This window comes from Aquarana catesbeiana, linkage group LG01 (genome assembly GCF_042186555.1).
Source record: "Aquarana catesbeiana isolate 2022-GZ linkage group LG01, ASM4218655v1, whole genome shotgun sequence".
In the NCBI taxonomy this organism is placed as follows: Eukaryota; Metazoa; Chordata; class Amphibia; order Anura; family Ranidae; genus Aquarana; species Aquarana catesbeiana.
In genome coordinates, this window is record NC_133324.1 from 664,433,643 (window position 1) to 664,453,338 (window position 19,696).

General features: G+C 41.2%; 1 protein-coding gene across 6 annotated transcripts in view; it reads left to right on the forward strand.

Annotated features, from left to right (window-relative positions):
- The window catches only part of AIMP1 (aminoacyl tRNA synthetase complex interacting multifunctional protein 1), a 118,830-nt gene that overhangs the window by 60,168 nt on the left and 38,966 nt on the right, over positions 1 to 19,696 (forward strand). For all 6 annotated transcript variants that reach the window (XM_073601963.1, XM_073601995.1, XM_073601981.1 and 3 more), the window contains 3 exons: positions 1,760 to 1,893; positions 6,288 to 6,401; positions 9,793 to 9,945. In XM_073601963.1, the coding sequence (XP_073458064.1) occupies positions 1,760 to 1,893; positions 6,288 to 6,401; positions 9,793 to 9,945 (401 nt within the window). The remainder of the gene's footprint in view (positions 1 to 1,759; positions 1,894 to 6,287; positions 6,402 to 9,792; positions 9,946 to 19,696) is intronic.

Here is a 19,696-nt window from a genome sequence, read left to right on the forward strand (position 1 = left end):
AGATGTTGGCTCAAACTTGTCTTACATACACAAGATCGTCAAGAATGTGGTGACGTATAACGCGTACGACGAGCTGAGAAAAATGAAGTTCAATAGCCAGTGCGGCTCTTCTGCTTGATTCATGCGTGGAATTGTTTGCGTCGGAATTGTCTACACACGATCGGAATTTCCGACAGCGGATTTTGTTGTCGGAAAATTTGAGATCCAGATCGCAAATTTTGTTTGTCGGAAATTCCGACGAAAAATGTCCGATGGAGCCTACACACGGTCGAAATTTCCGACAAGCTCCCATCAGAAAATCCGACCGTGTGTACACGGCATAATAGTGCAGCGATCAATCTGACACTGGCACTGGGTGGGAGGTTGATTGACACTGACATCACCAGTGACACTAATACAGCGATCACTGATAATACTATACACTGTCAGTGTGATAATCACACTGGCTGGCCGGTTAACATCTCGGGATAATCAAGGGATTTAGTGTGTGCCAAAGTGTTAATGTATGTATTATGTGCTGCTTTTTACTAAAAATCAGTATGTTCCAAAGCAGGTAGAACAAACAAAGAGATTGTTCCCTCTGTACAGAGCTCTGTGTTGTTTGTCAACACAGGGCTCAGGGCTGGGATTGGACACAGATGATCAGCAGGTCCAGGCCATGAATCGGTGTCTATAACATTGTGTGTTCACAACGCACAGCTTCGTACAGCCAAAGGGAGAACTGTTAAGCAGCCATCAGCTTGTGATCCATTTGTTCATCAGGCTGTGGGCTTGAATGTAAAGTGATGCTGCGTCTCCCTAGCTGCTGTTTGCTTTCACGCAGCGGTCAGTGGGGTCCCTAATGCTTTGCTTTTACATGTAAACAATGAAACCGGAAGTGATGATTATTTCATCACTGCTGTTTTCGAATCCACCATTTCCTGGCCAGTACAGCCAGTGGACACATCTAACCAAGCAGATCTGTACTTGGTTAGATGCAGTAAAGGACTAGGGGGATATCGGGGTCTATTAGACCCCTAATCTCTCCAAAAAGAGTACCGTTCACCTGCCCAATGCTATCACATAGGGGTTTATTAACCCCTTGTAATAGCAATCAAGTAAAAAAAAAAAGAAATAAAAGAAAAAGTAATAAAATGTATTTAAAAAAAAAAAAAAAGATTGCCATAACCTACGTTGAGCCACACTTGTGATACATCACTGCGAACATCAGACTGAGAACAATAATTCTAGCACAGGGGCTCCTGTTTTACTCTAAACTGATGAGCTACAAAAGCTTTTAAAGTGGTAACTATGGAGATTTTTTTGGTACTGTAGATTTTTGCCATATCATTGGTACACACAATTTTTAGGACTTGGCATGTTTGGTATCTTTTTACTCGGCACAACCTTTGTTCGGGAAACTTTTTATATCTTACCAAAAAAAAGGGGTAGTATGTTGTGTGTGCTTGCACTAAAATTAATTTTATTATACTTTTTCCTGAAAATGTGTGTTAAATAAACAGTTGCGCAAATCTCATGTGACAAGAAATTTGAAAACTTATCTTTTTATTCTACAGGGCCTTTGCTTTTAGAAAATATACAATGTTCTGCGGGTTTAAGTAATTTTATTGCTAAAAATTAGGATTTTTTACACGTGTGCAATAAATGCAAAAATTTGCTCTAGATCTAGAGCCGAACTAGTTAAAAAGTTCTTTGCGATATGTTTGAATATGTTGCCTTAATCACTTTCTCTACCTTACTTTTATTTTTTTTTATTTAGGTTTATTGTGCGGTTTCTGGGGAAGATGGCTGGCAATAACCCATCACTGAACAGACTAGAGCAAAGGGCCTCAGAAGCTGACCATGTCATTGAGTATTTGAAACAGCAAGTTGCGCTTCTTAAAGAGAAAGCAAGTAAGAAATTTGGCTTGGCCAATAAGAGTCTTCCTTTTTTTAGATACATTTTGTCCTCCTTTTTTTTTTTTTTTTGTAGACACAAACCCATTGCTTGCATTTTATTTTATTTTTTAAAGATCTGTTTATTAAGTTTTATCATTGCTTGCATTTTATTGTATGCTTCATAATAGCATATGGGGATCACATTAAAGCTTGACTGTAGCAGGCTTTAACCCAAACCAGTGTTCCCAAAATGTGCACCTACAGTATCCTAAAATTCGATATTAGGATAAATTTATACTCTGTATAACACTTTTACAAGTTTCTGGACAAATGTCACCCAGAACTAGGAGCCAGCTTCAGAAAACCTAGGATCCAGCACTACGCAATCTGCATAGGATTATATGAGTAGCTGAAAATGTGCATTTGTGTGCCATTCATTGTTAATGGTTCCCCAAATGCGCTTAAGAAACAGGCATTTTGTTGTGTAACAAAATGCCCAAAAAAAAAAACACGTTATTCAAAAACATGCCAAAGTCGTCTGCAAAAAAGGGGTCCTGAAGCTGCTTTTGCACATTTTTGGAGCAGAAGGCATTCAAGTAAATGGTGTCAAAAAACGCAACACTTGCGCGTTGCTCAGATGAAATGGAAGTTATTGGGTCCTTTTGAACAAATTTTATTTTAATAATTACATTTACTATTAAGAATACAGAACATACCAATACTTTGCCATCAGATCAACCAAAATTATAAATAATATTAAACAGAAAGGGACAAATGTTCTCATGGCATTGCCTGCATTGTGGTAACTGCACCTGTCTCTCACAATGCAGATACCATCTGGCAGAACTATAGTGCTCCAATTGAGCAGGAGATCACTCCACCCAACAAAGCAGCAAAAGAGCCATAAGCCAGGTGCACAAATTAGTGTTCTGATACGTGACTAGCAGTGGGACACAGCCCAGATTTGTGGAACATTGAGATTCTGTTAAAATTCCTAGACTGTCTTGTGCAATCTGAAATATGCACTGATGTCCAGGTATGGGGGTACAGGAGAGCAAAAAGGTGCAGGTGCAGTGACCGGTAAAGGGGGGAGGGGGTTGCCCTAGATATGGGGAGACAGGTGAAGGGTTGAGTATAGACAGGTAAGGGGGTTTTCTCTAGCTTTGGGAGGACAGGTAAGGGGTGGAGTATAGAGACGGATAGGAGGAGGGTTGCCTAAGGTGCGGGGAGCCAGGTTTGGGGTGAAGTACAATGACATGTCTGGGGGAGGGGTCATGAATAATGGTTGGAAGTGGGGGTTCACATCACATAGATGTCCAAGTATTTAGTGATTTGGGGGGGGGACAAGTGAGATGAAGGAGGGGTGGTAAGAAATAATTTCAGGTTGGTGAGGACACAGGTATGGGGGAAAGGGGGCAGGGATAATGGCGAGGATCTCTCTTACACATCTTAAACCATACAAAGATGTTCAAGTCATAGCTGTACACATAGTAGAAATGGTCCCTGCCTTCATGGTGGACCCATGAGCATGAAATTTCCAATCCTCCCCTCTGCTATAATCTACTGCTTGAGAGAAAATGACGACGACTAACCAGGAACCTGGCAGTGCTCTATGTTTAGCAGGACCAGCATGTGATCTTCTTAAATTTCTTCTGTAACCTTGCCATTATCCACAGCATGGGCTGGCTGGAAACCATGCTTGTGCAAGGCCATCTTATTGTGTGGAACTGGGTGGTTGCATTTCCATATGCTTTAGTAAGGAGAGTGGCCACCTCCATGTTGTGGTTGGAACAGCAAGGGGGGTGACACTGGATGCAGGAATGAACGCTTTAGCACCTCGCCAGGACGCTGAGATTTTGTTCATATCCTGGGATAGTCTTACAGAATTTTGGACTGCAGTGACCCAGTTAATGAAGAGTTTTATTCAGTCGCCCTGGAGATCAGGAATTTTTCAGCTGCAATTTAAAGGATTGCAATCCTTTTTAAACAAGTTGGGGTGAAGCGGTTTGCCGTACCTGCAGGCTTACTGAAAAGGACCCTGTAAAAGTCAATTTTGTCCCTTCCCCTGTCTCCTGAGCTTTTCTGTTGCTCATTGAGACTTCTGGTCACTCTAAATGACCAATAGGATGGCTTGGGAAGGAGTTGAGGTTTCATATATCTATGTATATATTGATCATTTTGAAGAGTGATTTTCACTGAAGGTCCCCACTGCTTATGTATTACAATAATGCTGTCATGAAAAAACAAAAACTGCAGTTACACACCTTCAGTATTTGCATTTTCCTTCACTTTGGAGAGATTTCCTCTCACTTCCTGGTGTTTCTCCAGGACAAGAAGTAAAGGAGATTCCTCCCAATGCTACACATGAAGTAAAAAAGTTCTGCCTTTACGTTTGCCTATACAATATCTGCATTTGCTGTACAGGTGTACATCTTTGCAATATTTTGTCTACACATTTGCTTATATTTTGCCTATTCATCTTTTACTTATTGTATCTTACTTAACTTTAGTGATATTTTGCTAGAGCAGTTTACTTCGTTTTTATCACTATTTAAAGTGATTGTAAAGCTTATTATTTTTTTTTTTAATTAAAATAATAAACATGTAATACTTACTTGCCCTGTGCAATGGTATTGCACAGAGCGGCCCTGAACTTTCCCTCTCCGGTCCCCCACTGGCTCTCTAGGCTCCTCCTCCCTCTTGCTACGCTACCATAGGAAGCCTCTTGAGCTGGGCTCTGTGCATCTATTGACACACACAGGGTGGCTCAGTCCCGCCCCAGGGCTCTTTGCTCACAAGAGCAGATTGACAGTATCAGGAAGCTGCCTCTGTAAGCAGAGGGAGCTGCTGCATACGGACACAGATTGAGATTGGGCTCAGTTAAGTATCAAGGGGGCAATACAAATACTGGGACATTTTTTACCTTAATGCATGGAAAAATGTGCAGCCTTTAAAACCACTTTAACTTTTTCTTCTCAACTCACATTATTCATAGGTTGCATGGGAAGTGTAATCCTTGCTTTCTCTTATTTTTTACTTTGTTTTGTTTTTTTGTAGCATCAGAGTTTACTTTCACTGCATTTTACTTTTTCTGTAGTGTGGAATGAACTTTTTTAATCTTGTAAAGAAATATTCTACCCCCTTTTGTCAGGATTTATTGGCAGCTTCCTCGCTGGGTTCACTGGTTACTCTTTATGCATATATTAGGAAACTAACAGTGAAAAGTTAGTCATAAATTACGTAAAATATTCAGATTGTTGTGTATACATTTTTTCCCATATCTTCTTCCATTTTTTTTTTAATTTTAGTAAAATGCATTACAGATATATCTTACTTCCACTTTACTAGATATGCACAATTTCATTGTTCTGACTGTATGAATATTGTTGGAAAAAGTAAATGGTTAATTTACACATACAAGACAATTGCCATCATGGTGGATGAAAAGCAAATGTTGCTATTACCTCATATCACTTAGCTTTAATTTAATAGATTTTCTTTTTTTTCCACTATGCTACCTATGCAGTATATCAGCCCATCTTCAGGCAGAATTCCACACCCACCTCACCCCCTCCACCCTGCACTTTTTTCCCCCTTAGCTTGTAAAGTAAGATACAGTACCTAAGTCCACTAGTTTGGGTCCTTCGCCAGTGCTGTTTCTGGGTGTGGGGAGGTGCTAATCCAGCACTGCATGTGTGTACGCACCTACTAGCACTTAACAAGCAGGGATGTGGATGTTTAAAGAACCCTGCCTCCTGTAAACTGAAGAAGAGAGAAGACTGAGGACTACAGCATTACATGGGGATAAGGATACAGGGAGCCCAGAGATCTTGTTTATAACCGAGGATAACCTAAAGTGAATACAGTTTTAGCTCAAAAGGATGGAATGTCTTTAAAATGGTTCTAATGCCAAAACGTTTTATAGCTTTTTGTACTCTCCTACCTCCCTAAATACTTACCTGAGTCCTCAATTGAACCAGAACACTGCATAGCTGGATCTCTTCTCTCTTCTCTTCGTCTTCAGACAGGGACTTTGGCAACAGCAGGAGCCATTAATGCCTGCTGCTGTCAATCAAATGCTGTGAGGAGGGGGTGGGGCCAAGTAGTACTGTGTGTGTGTCTATGTAGTGCACACATCGACACACACAGCTTAGGAATGAGCATGCACATGTGCCGCAATAGCAAGTGACTTACTATGGGGGCCTATGGAGGAGAAGCCAAAATGGCTGGTGGGGGAACCCAGAAGAGGAGTTTGGGTCTGCTCTGTGCAACACCATTGCACAGAGCAGGTGAGTATAACATATTTTTAATTTTTATTTACAAAAATAAATTGCCTTTTGTAACTCTTGAAGTTGAAGCATATAATTACTGGAGTCAACTGGACCTTCATTTCTGTATGTTGGCTTTAGTTTTGCAGGCATCTTTACGGGAAGAAAAGAAACTCCGTGTAGAAAATGCAAAGCTGAAGAAGGAAGTTGAAGCCCTAAAAGATCAACTTGTGAAAACGGAGAAAAAAAATGGAGGTACATTTAAATCACTATTACATTTAAATTTCACATTAGTTCTTGCCCTCAAGGAGCTTAAAATCTAAGGTCCCAAATTCACATGCACACATATTTTACATGTGCACACACATACTAGAGCCAACTTAGACAGAAACTAGCCACCATGTCTTTGAAATGTAGGGAGAAAGCAGAGTACCTGGAGTTAGGCTGCATTCACACCTGAGCGTTTCCTAAACACAGAAAAAAAACACAAACGTGTTTTGAAAACACACTGCAAACACGGGTCGTGCTATAAGATCCCAGGTGTCTCCTCTGCTCTTGAAAGCATTTCTAAGATGGCAATGGCCGGAAAACAACAGGCAAGAAACGGAAGTTGCTAACAGTTTCTGACCTCACACAGTGGGAGTAACTACATCCGTTCCTTCCACTGTGTCTCAGGAAGAGGATGCTGCCAGACACATCCTTACAGGGCTCCCTGATCGCAAGGTAGAGCCCAGTAAAGGCGGCGGGAGGGGAGTGGGCCCTAAAGAATTATTTCTTGGTCTTCCCTGACCAAGATATCACCCTTCCTATCCAGCGACGTACCAATATGTCACTGGATAAGAAGCTGTTAAGGATGTAACTCAAGTAAAGGTATTTGTACCCCACAGGAAAAAGCCTATGTCTCCTACTCTTCTTCTTCTGTTCCATTCTTTGTCACATGGAAGGCCTGCTCTGCATGGTGCAAGGACAGAATGCTTAACCTTAGGGAATTAGTCTATCACTTGTTTTTTCCCCCCAGTTTGACCTCCTGTGTTACCTTGGGATCTCAACCTGGTGTCATCTGCTCTTCAGAGGTCTCTCTTTGAACTGATTAGAGACATTTCACTGGAAGACCTCACCTTTGCCTTCCTGGTTGATATCAAATCTGTTAGGGTTGTTTGTATTAGCAGCTCTGTCTTGTAATAAGCCCTTTCTTGTTTTGCACAAGGACAAGGTTGTTTTGAGAGTAATGCCTTCCTTTTTTACTAAGGTGGTCTCCTCTTTCCACCTTAGTGGGGGCATTGTCCTGCCTCCCCCCTTTCCTGCCTCAGGAAATTGTCCTACATTGTATTAGGGAAGTTGGGTTTTCAGCATCAAGTTTCTTTATCCCTGATTTGCAAGGTCACTGCCTGGTCCTAAAAAGGAAAAAGAAAAAAAAGGAAAAATACTTATCGGGGTGTGCAGCATTCCCTTGTCTCTTGCAGTGTCTTCCCCTTTTCACTGCCTGGTCCTATATCCACACATTTTCCAAGTTGTACAGTAAACAATCAGGCCTCAGCTGATACCAGCTTTGGTTGCAAGGTGCTTCAAACTGTTATCTGAGCATTTTTTTCAAATAACAACCCTTGTGTATCTTTTGAGTCTATTGGCAGTTCCAGGTTGCTATGTTGTTGTCCACCACCAAGTTTTAATGCTTAAGATATTTGACTTGCCTGTATATTACTTATTTTGGAGTACAGTACAGGTCCCTCCCTTCTGTGTGCTTACTGAAAATTGGAGCCTCACAGAGTTATATGAGTACATTCCTGGGGGACAGCCCTAGCTAAAGATCTTGTCAGTGCTTGAGCACCTGAAGGTAGCAGCATATAACCTGTGTTTTCTACTGTACTCCAAGATTAGGCAAGTCAAAATTCCTATTTTTTTAATTAACATTTTTCAATCAATGGGTGCATTTTTTAAAGATATACTGTGACTTAAGTGTGCACAAACACACACTGGTCCTTATGGACTAGGGGTAGGCAACCTTAAAGAGGTGGAGATCTACCTGAACAACATGAGTGAAGTCAAAGATCACCAGGCACAGTGTCTCCTCCTTACACCTGACTTAAACCTCGAGTTGCTGTACTGCCGTGTCGCAATTGTTCATTGTATGGCAATCATGGGTTTAAATCAGGTGGGGGCGAGCCAAAATATCACCTCCTCACCACCTGTCAAACACACTCAGATCACTTTTCAGAGGAGCAGCAGTGCCTGCTGCACTTGTGAATGAGCCCTTGCTCAGCAGTGTCACCCTTAGGGCTGGTTCACGCGTAAAGTTGGGGGGGGGGTCTCGGTAAAACCCTGCAGTTGAGTCATGATTTTATTGCCCCCAATCCCTACCCCCTTTAGCTGCTGAGGCCCCCTGTTGCTTTTGGTGGGTGCTGCCGCCTGCCAATCATAACCTATTAAAGTAAATTGGGCCACTCTGCAGGTCCCCCGCAACTACATGCTTCTGTGGGGTTCAAGGGGTTAAAGCAGGTGGTGAGAAAGCAACACAATGCTGCTATTATGTCCAGTGTATTGCTTCACACTAACCTGAAGATCTCTTCTTTCCTGCTGCTGGCACCACTCTGGAGACTGCTACACCGGATAAGAGGTGGAGTGCAGTTGGTATCACTCCGCATTGGACAGGAGCCAGCACTACAGAGGAGGCAGTCCACAGTCTCTGAAATCTCTTGTATCATGTCCTCAGTCTCTAACCACCTCTTGTATCATGTCCTCATTCTCTAACCATCTCTTGTATCATGTCCACAGTCTCTAACCATCTCTTACTCCCTACTACAGATCCAACTTTGCAGATAGTCCCTCTGCATTGCACTCTGTTTGATGCTCTGGGATGGTGGGTCAGCAAGCCCACACCGCGATCTACCAGTCACCTGGCTGCAATCTACAGGTTGCAGACCCCTGTTATAGACTGTCAGTGTGTGATGACTAGCTGGTCTGCAGAGATAGGAGGAAAGTTTACTTTTAGTGTGAGGGTCCACAATAAGATTGCAAGGCCCACATATTTCAGGTGGCTTTATAGTTTTGTATGTTTATTATTAGATTGCTTTTCAGCAATAAACCAATCACATCCCTTCAAATTTTGGGTAAATCACTGCTATACTTGGCCCTCCGGAGGAGCCAGAGGAACCCTTTGGTATTCTTTCACCTAGTAGAAATTGGCATGTGTAATTATTTGTTATAACTCATGAAATGACTATTTTAGGAAAACCTTTGTTTGAAATGCTCATTGACCACATTGCTTTTATATACTTTCAATGTATAATAAAGAAAAGGAAACATTATTACAGTTAAAATTGTTATATAAAGCTTATGTATTCACAAATTTAGTTTTTTTTCGTTAAAACTTTTTTCAGGTGAAGCCATTATTTTTGGATTAGAATTATAGGTATGAAATAAGCTGATGTCCGTTAACTTTCTTTATCAGTGTCACTGAAATATTTTGCCAACAGCTTCCAAACGGTCTGATTTTTTACTCAAAATAGTGATTGTTACTAAATTTATGTTTTTATAAATAGTTCTGAACCAGAGAAAAGAGAACTTTTAAGTTGTCCCTCAGTTTACAAGGCAGATTTGTCCTCTTATGTACATCTGATTGTCTCTCTCTCTCTTTCTTAAACTTCAGTGAAACAGATTGGTATTCCTAGTAGTACCACTGCTGTGTCTCCATCTGCTACCTCACAACCTGTTGCTGAACCAGCTCATGTGAAAAGATCCCCGCCAGCACCAAAAGCGGGGGGTGAAGATAAGAAAAAAAAGGAGAAGCCAGAAAAGAAAGGTATGAACCACCTGGAAAACAATTCCTTAGACTCTTATGATGATTTATTTATTTTTTTCATTTGAAACTAAGATATTGTCTGTTTATCTTGCTTTGGAATAATTGAATTCCCAATTTTGTGCATCTGGCACAACTATTGTATGCATTGATCACATTGGCATCTTCTGTGTTTCCATGCAATTTCTGGCATTTCTTTCATCCCAAGTTGCTGTGCCTTTGCAATCGAATCTAACTAGGGGTGCATCGAATAGAAATTTTGGTGCCAAAACCGAAAATGCAGGATGCACTTAGCCGAAAGCCGAAACGGACAGTTTTTAAAAAAATATTTATATTTTTATATATAATTGTAATATATTCGACTTTTTAATTAATATCATCAATTGAAATTAATATTAATTTATTGTTGGCCATTATTGGCACCTTTAGTGCAAGAAAAGCTCAAGAAAAATGCAGTCTATGACATCTCTTGTATCATGTCCTCTGTCTCTAACCATCTCTTGTATCATGTCCTCTGTCTCTAACCATCTCTTGTATCATGTCTGTAATCTCTTACTTAAACTTAAACACACTGCTAATAGTATTAGCAAAATTTCCTTTCGGTGCACCTCTAGCAGACATGATACAGGAGATGACCAGAGACTGCAGACATGATACAAGAGATCAATGCAGCCTCACCAGTGCCTGTCAGATGTAGCCTCACCAGTGCCTGACAGATGCAGCCTCACCTGTGCCCGGATCAAAGCGGCGATCTCCCGCTGGATCACAGAGCTGGATTTGTGTCACGGAGCTGGCTGAGCGGCCATAGTAACAATGTCCTGCCTCCTATGATACACGTCCCTGAATTGGATCAGTATGCCATCTATCACAGGAGGCGAGACGTTGTTACTGTGGCCGCCCTGACAAATCAGTTTCGTGTCACAGGGAGTGCGCCGCTCTGCGTGAGGAGGAGGGAGGGGAGGACTCTGACTGAGCCGCCAGGATGACAGCCCCGCAATGTGCGCCACCCGGGGACCGTCCCATTTTCCGTGCCATAACCTGCACCTTTTCTTCTTTCGGACGAATGCCGGAAACGCGTTTTTCGGGCTGATATGTTTCGGCGGCCGAAATTTCGGTGCACCTCTACCTCTAACCACAGTTATCCTGAAGAGGGGCTTGTGACTGATTTGGGTTCCCATTTAGTTCATCTTATTTACTTCTTTGTGATCTGTTTCATATACCATTGGGAACATTTTGTTATATCTGTTTGATAAGTGCACAAAAAACTGTTATTGTTGTTAGGAATATAGAACTGCCCTGTGTATCCGTCACACTTCCGGTGTTATCCCTCCTAGTTCATAACTTAGGGTCCATTCACACCAGAAACTGCACATAACTGAGTTTCTGACTGCATGTTGCCATGCATTTGATGGGCGCTTGAATGCATTTTGCATGCGTTTTGCGCTACCTATGCAATTGCAGTTCATTTTTCCATACGTTTTTGAGCTTACCTTTCTTTAATGCGTTCCCTGCATTTGCAGCGTGAAAAAGTGCAGCACTTTTTTTTTTTTTTTTTTTTTTTTTTTCAGTGCTCAACTGCACTGCAATGATGTGAACTATGCCCATATGATTACTTTGATTTTGAGCTGTCTATGCAGATGGAGTACAGTTCAAAATACAGCCAACTGAATCCGGTGTGAAAGGGCACTAAGAATACAGAATGACTAGCCTTTAGGTTGTAAATATGTAAGAGTGGGAGTGGTTGAATAGTTTAGTAAAAGACACTAGGCAGGTCTGACAACACTTAGTTTACAAAATACCTGTGTGTTGTCAGATCACAACAGGGCTTAAAGGAGAATTAAAGTCTTAGGTTAAAAACAAAAAAAAAAAAAAAAACAGTTGAAGAAGAGACATGCAACGTGTCTGACCAGAGAAAATGGCTGCAGCCCGGTGACCCGGTGGTTTCACATATAACTGATCTGAAGCAAATATAAAAGAGAACATTCATTTTCTAATACAGTTAGCACTATCCTTTTTATTATCAATGGTCCTTAAAGAGGAGATCCAGGCCCCCCCCAAAAAGTTAGAAGTCAGCAGCTACAAATACTGTAGCTGCTGACTTTTAGAATAAGGACACTTACCTGTCCGGGAATCCAGCAATGTCCACACCCTAACCAATTAGAGAAGCTACGAGAAGAGAAGCTTCCCTTTTTAGGTGGAGCTCTGCTTTAAACATATTTTTTAGTGTCCTACTGTCCTTTGGATGCGTACATAAAGTGGGTTGCATGAATACATTTTCAAAATATGACATGTTTAGCATCCTGAGCTTTTGTATATTGAACTGAGACAAGTTTACTTTCTCCCACTTACTCTGGATATTTCCATGTACTGTAGTAGCCCTGGAACTCTTGTGAGGAAGTGATACAGGAGATTCAGCTACTGCCAAATCTTTTGAGTAAATTAAGGTAATGCAGTCCATGAAGAATGAACATTACAATCTGCTAACTGTTAAGTAAAACTTGTTAAAGATTTTGATTAATTGCAATTTCCGCTCCTTTTTATCTGGAGAGTGATCAGGCCTAGAACTTGCTTCCAAAGGGAGGGTTGGTTTTCATTTCTAAATCAAATCTCAGATAACGTTTGACAATGTGTCTTGAGGGCAAGTATTCTTCTGTAATCATACCTCAGTGCTGCTCTACCGAGAGATTTTCATTTTGACTTTTTTTTTTTTTTCATTTCAGCACATAAGTTCTGTACTTTGAAATGTTAAGTAGTTTCCTGAATGATAACATGTATTACTGTATAGCTGTTTAACTTGTGGTTGCTTCTTAAATGCTACTTGAGAGCCTTAAAGCTATCTGCATTTGTGATGATTAGGGGCCCGTGCCACCATTGTATGTGCATCGTATACAGTATGTATGTACGTTTAACGACATTTGTTAATTCGTGTTTTGGGTTGTTCTATAAATACAATTTTTTGTTCATGCGTAGTGCAAAGTGAAGGAGAAAAATTTAGAAAAGAGTTTTTCCATGGTAAAGGTGTGCAAAATTTGTGCCTAATTTACGCATATTTGTGTGTTTTAAATTCATTTCAATAGGCCTGTTTAACATGTACAAAGGAACAAAAATTCTACATTTCCAATTTTTTTTTAAATGTGTTAACCTATAGCTCTTAGGACTTAAACACTTTTGTTACTGCAGTGCATGTTAATGTACACTACAAAAAATGGAGTGCTGTTTATTACCCCAACACATTAAGGCCACCAGCTCCCACACGTGTTGCAGCGCACCACAAAACACAGTAATACCGTGCGTTGTGGTGTGCTGCATCAGAAAAATGCTGCATGGCAGTTTGGGGTCCGTTTGTGTGCATTTGGCAGGCAATTCAAAAAGAATGAAAACAAATGGGGAAATATCCGCGCTTGCGGAAAATAAAATTTTCCCACAAATTTAATAACGTTTCACAATGGAATATGGAAAACAGCAGCCAGCATAAATATTGTTGATTGCAATATAAAAAATTTAAAAAGTTCATATGCAGCACTAAGGAATAGATGAATGGAATCTAAGAAAGGTAGTGAATAGAAGAGCCAAGACCCTCGTACCAACTTCAGTAAGTATAGCAGCACACCACACCACCGTGCTTACATCCACTCTGCTTATCTTAAGTCCTGATTGCTGCATATATAAGGGCTGCTGCTCTCATACAGTGCAGCGATCCTATCATTTATCCTCCCTTTTTTTTCTCCTCTTGTCCATTCACAAAACGATGTGTATTCTGTGAACAGCTCTCATACCCGTAGCGCCCGAAAGTACAGAGGTGACTACTATCCAGCATGAATGAAACTTTCATTCAGCATTAGAGGTATCTTGTTTGTACAAAGCACAAGTTAGGACAGTTTTTTTCCTGGAGTTCTGCTTCACTGGTTACTCGTCAGCAACTTTACTTTTTGCTCCTGTAATTGTATTCCCCCTTTACTCGAACATCCAGCAGAGTCTGCTTGTCTTCAGTTGCCTTCCTTCTCCCAGTCTAATCACTGCTCTGTGGGATTTTATAGGAGGTTGATATCAAGGTAGGTTCAGCTACTTATACAAGTTAAGTTTCATGCTTTTTCAATAAATATTGGGAGGTTGTTAGCTCAATGATAGAAGCATTTTTAATCCATGAGTCCATGGCAGTCCAAACTGGGGCATAGGGCTTGCCTGCCCACTTTTATCAAACCATGGAAAGTTCAGCAAAATAGTTGCCAATGCAGGGGGTTTTCACCATCAAAAACAGGTAACGAAAATACTGAGCCACCTAGCTCTCTCTTCAGCAGCACAGCTGTTTGGGCCCCAAACCTTGGCCTTTGGCTGGTCCCTCATACAGCCTCACACATTACCTTTGTGTTTGTGCGTCTCTCTTCTAGCTGTTTTAGTTGCAGCAACCTGCTGCATGGGCCCACTTCCTGGTATCTTAATAGGGGTTCTCCTGACACCTCAGACTTTCTCACTCCTCTGAGACTTGCAGTTTCCCTCAGTCCCCTGGACTCACCTAGTTACCTCTGCTCTCCTAGTCCTCCAGACTTGCTTGGCTCTTGACTCTCTCAGCCTTCTGAATAAGGAATCTCTCCTCTCCAGCTTGCATGGAGTACTGTCTCTTCAGTGGAGCACACCTGTCTCCTAACAGTAGCTCTGAGCTATGGTCAGGTCCTTCATTAAAAGGGGGCTGTACACACCTGCACTCACAGCCTGCTGGTCTCCTGCAAGACCTGGACAATAGGCTGGAGACTTCTTCCCATCTGAAAATCTTTGAAGTCTCCAAAATTAATCTTGACATACCATAACGCGAAGAAAGCTATAAAAACAGTTTTCTCATAATTTGCTCATAATCGATAATCTGGAACCCTGCACTCTGCGAACCTTGTGTCATTTCTATTTACATTTTCACAGTGGCAGGGCCTCGCACTGTCACAATATATAACCATATTATTTTGTGTTTTTAACCACATCCCACCTGGCCTATAGCAAAATTACAGTCGGGGGCGCACAGCATTGGTGATCGGTGATGAGGTGTGTCGCTCAGACACACCGCATCTCAGATCACGGTAAAGAGCCTATGATGTAAGCTCTTTACCATGTGATCAGCTGTGTCCAAACACAGCTGATCACAGTGTACATAGAAAGTGCCGGTTATTGGCATTCCTCTACTCTCGCCGACAGCGCGCGAGTACAGGAGAGCAGATAAGCTGCTTTCCTGATGGGGGATCTGTGCTGATAGTCAGTACAATGATTATTAGTGCAGCCCCATTAGCGATACCCACCAGTGCTGCCTTTCATTGCCCATCAGTGAGGCCTAATCGTGCCAATTAATGCCCATCAGTGCTGCATATTGGTGCCTCCTCATCAGTGCCCATCAGTGAAGGAGAAAAATTACTTATTTACAAAATTTTATAAAAGAAACAAAGAAAAACTTCTCTGTTTGCTAAACTTTGTTAAGCTAAAAATAAAAAAAAACTCAGTGGTGATTAAATACCACCAAAAGAAATCTCTATCTCTCTCAAAAAAATTATAAAAATTTAGTTTGGGTACAGCATTGCATAACCTCGCAATTGTCATTCAAAGTGCGACAGTGCTGAAAGCTGAAAATTGGCCTGGGTAGGAAGGGGGTAAAAGTGCCCGATATTAAAGTGGTTAAATATGCATGGAGTGCAGTTCTTAAAGGTCTTTTTTTTCTGTGTAAATCTTTACATGAAGTTTGTGTTGAAAGGAAACCTGCCATGAGCTGCCATTGCTGAGCTCTCCTGAGAATGCTAAGCGCGTTGCTGTCTTCTTGACAACTTTTGCAGTTCACAAAGTTAGTTTAATCCTTCTTTTTTCTGCAAATGCACCACAAAGCACATGTTCTATTTTCTGCTACCTATTGTATTTGTTTTTGCTGATGATGTATAAGATAGGTGAGGTCGGTGACAAGATTTTTAGAAAAAAAAAATGAGACTAATGGCTGTAAAAAAAAGGTAGCGTGTTATCTGTTCGGTCCAAAAACCTTTTCTTTTTTCTTTTTACAGTCAAGGGTGATGTGTATTTAAATTTCATCAAGCTCATTCACACTTGGAAGCCCTGATTTCCTCTGGAAAGAAAAATAAAATACCATCTGGAATACATATGTCATAATTATAAAGTTGCACTCATTGATTGTAATCCAATAAGTCAATTATGAAGTTGAGTTTGTAACGCCAGAAAGATTTGCAGAGGCCTGTTAGGTTAACTTTTCCAAAAAAGGAGAGCAGTGTGCCACAATATACCCTCTCTATTCCCATTGGGAGGGGGGGGGGGGGCACTTTATACTTTCTAATTCACTAAAAATGGCATAAAACAGTTTGGCTGCTATACAGGGACAAGAGAAATTTGCTGTTCAGAAGCAAATGAAAAATTTTTACATACTGAAAAGTGTAACTCATTGAGAGGCACTAGTGACATTTATAATAATATAGTGCTAGTGTCTGTTAAATAAACATGTTCGTTTTAGGTATCCAGGATTACTTGGCTATGCGTAGTATAACAAACAAAAAGGAGCAAGAGGCAACTACATTCCAAAAGTGCAGAGTCACTGGGCCACTTGATTGCAGTCAATCAAAATTGTATGAGAACCATCCATATGTAATCTAGCAAAAAAAGCAAAGCTGTATTTTTACAATCAAATAAAAAATAACTTTATTAATCACAAAGTACAAGTTATTAACAGCTTATTAAACCCATTTAAGAAAAATACACTCTCCACTTGTGGAATGGCTAATATTGTATGTACAGTGCCTTGAAAAAGTATTCCACATTTCCACATTTTGTCATGTTACAGCCAAAAACGTAAATGTATTTTATTGGGATTTTATGTGATAGACCTACACAAAGTGGCACATAATTGTTAAGTGGAAGGAAAATGATAAATGGTTTTCAATTTTTTTTTACAAATATCTGAAAAGTGTGGTGTGCATTTGTATTCACCCCCTTTTACTCTGATAACCCTAACTTAAAATCTAGTGAAACCAAGTGCCTTTAGAAGTCACCTAATTAGTAAATAGAGTACACCTGTGTGTAATTTAATCTCAGTATAAATACAGCTGTTCTGTGGAGCCCTCAGATGTTTGTTAGAGAACCTTCGTGAACAAACAGCATCATGAAGGCCAAGGAACACACCAGACAGGTCAGGGATAAAGTTGTGGAGAAGTTTAAAGCAGGGTTAGGTTATAAAATAATATCCCAGGCTTTGAACATCTTGCGATGCACTGTTCAATCCATCATCTGAAAATGGAGAGTATGTCACGACTGCAAACCTACCAAGACATGGCCGTCCACCTAAACTGACAGGCCGGGGTAAGGAGAGCATTAATCAGAGAAGCAGCCAAGAGGCCCATGGTAACTCTGGAGGAGCTGCAGAGATCCACAGCTCAGGTGGGAGAATCTGTCCACAGGACAACTATTAGTCATGTACTCCACAAATCTGACCATTATGGAAGAGTAGCAAGAAGAAAGCTATTGTTGAAAGAAAGCCATAAGAAGTTCCTTTTGCAGTTTGCAAGAAGCCATGTAGGGGACACAGCAAACATGTGGAAGAAGGTGCTCTGGTCAGATTAGACCAAAATTGAACTTTTGGGTCTAAACGCAAAACGCTATGTGTGGTGGAAAACTAACAATGCATATCACCCTAAACACACCATCCTCACCGTGAAACATGGTGGTGGCAGCATAATGTTGTGGGGATGCTTTTCTTCAGCAGGGACAGGGAAGATGGGGAAATGGATGGAGCCAAATACAGGGCAATCTTATAAGAAAACCTGTAATGCCGTGTACACACGGGCGGACTTTTCAGCATCAAATGTCCGACGGTCTTTCCGACGGAGTTACAACAGACTTGCAAACGATCGGACTTGGCCACACACGAATGAATAAAGTCAGTTCCTTTGAACGTGATGACGTATGAAGGGACTAGAATAAGGAAGTTCATAGCCAGTAGCCAATAGCTGCCCTAGCGTCCTTTTTTTGTCCGTCGGACTAGAATACAGACAAACTGATTTTTTGGACTCGAGTCTGTTGGAAAGATTTGAAACATGTTCTAAATCTAAAGTCCGTCTGATTTTCAACAGAAAAAGTCAGCTGAAGGTCTGATGAAGCCCACACACGATCGGATTGTCCGCCGGATTCGTTCCGTCGGACCAGTCTGGTTGAAAAGTCCGCCCGTGTGTACACGGCATTAGAGTCTGCAAAAGACTTGAGACTGGGCGGAGGTTCACCTTCCAGCAGGACAACGACCCTAAACATACAGCCAGAGCTACAATAGAATGGTTTAGATCAAAGCATATTCATGTGTTAGAATGGCCCAGTCAAAGTCCAGACCTAAATCCAATTGAGAATCTGTGGCAAGACTTCTTTGCTGTTCACAGACACTCTCCATCCAATCTGACGGCACTTGAGCTATTTTGCATGGAAGAATGGGCAAACCTTTCACTCTCTAGATGTGCAAAGCTAATAAGAGACATACCCAAAAAGACTTGCAGCTGTAAATGCAGCGAAAGGTGGTTCTACAAAGTATTGACTCAGGGGGGTTGAATACAAATGCACGCCACACTTTTCACATATTTAATTGTAATGTTGAAAACCATTTATCATTTTATTTCCACTTCATGTACAGTATCTAATTTTATAGCTGTATATAAAAGCCTTTTTATATACAATGTGTATAAATACATATGTACAGTATCTCACAAAAGTGAGTACAGCCCTCACATTTTTGTAAATATTTTATTCTATCTTTTCATGTGACAACACTGAAGAAATGACACTTTGCTACAATGTAAAGTAGTGAGTGTACAGCTTGTATAACAGTGTAAATTTGCTGTCCCCTCAAAATAATTCAACACACGGCCATTAACGTCTAAACCGCCGGCAACAAAAATGAGTACACCCCTAAGTGAAAATGTCCAAATTGGGCCCAAAGTGTCAATATTTTGTGTGGCCACCATTATTTTCCAGCACTGCCTTAACCCTCTTGGAGATGGCGTTCACCAGAGCTTCACAGGTTGCCACTGGAGTCCTCTTCCACTCCTCCATGATGATATCACAGAGCTGGTGGATGTTGGAGACCTTGCGCTCCTCCACCTTCCGTTTGAGGATGCCCCGCAGATGTTCAATAGGGTTTAGATCTGGAGACATGCTTGGCCAGAAGAAGCTTCCCTCTGAGAAGACAGCGATGCAGACCAATTTGAAGCAGTGTGCGGCGTATGGTCTGAACGCAGACAGGCTAACCCCCCACCTCTTCAACCTCTGCAGCAATGCTGGCAGCGCTCATACTTTTATTTCCCAAAGACAACCTCTGGATATGATGCTGAGCACGTGCACTCAACTTCTTTGGTCGACCATGGTGAGGCCTGTTCTGAGTGGAACCTGTCCTGTTAAGCCGATGTATAGTCTCGGCCACCATGTTGCAGCTCAGTTTCAGGGTCTTGGCAATCTTCTTATAGCCTAGGCCATCTTTATGTAGAGAAACAATTCTTTTTTTTCAGATCCTCAGAGAGTTCTTTGCCATGAGGTGCCATGTTGAACTTCCAGTGACCAGTATGAGAGAGTGAGAGCGATAACACCAAATTTAACACACCTGCTCCCCATTCACACCTGAGACCTTGTAACACTAACGAGTCACATGACATCGGGGAGGGAAAATGGCTAATTTTGCCCAATTTGGACATTTTTACTTAGGGGTGTACTCACTTTTGTTGCCAGCGGTTTAGACATTAATGGCTGT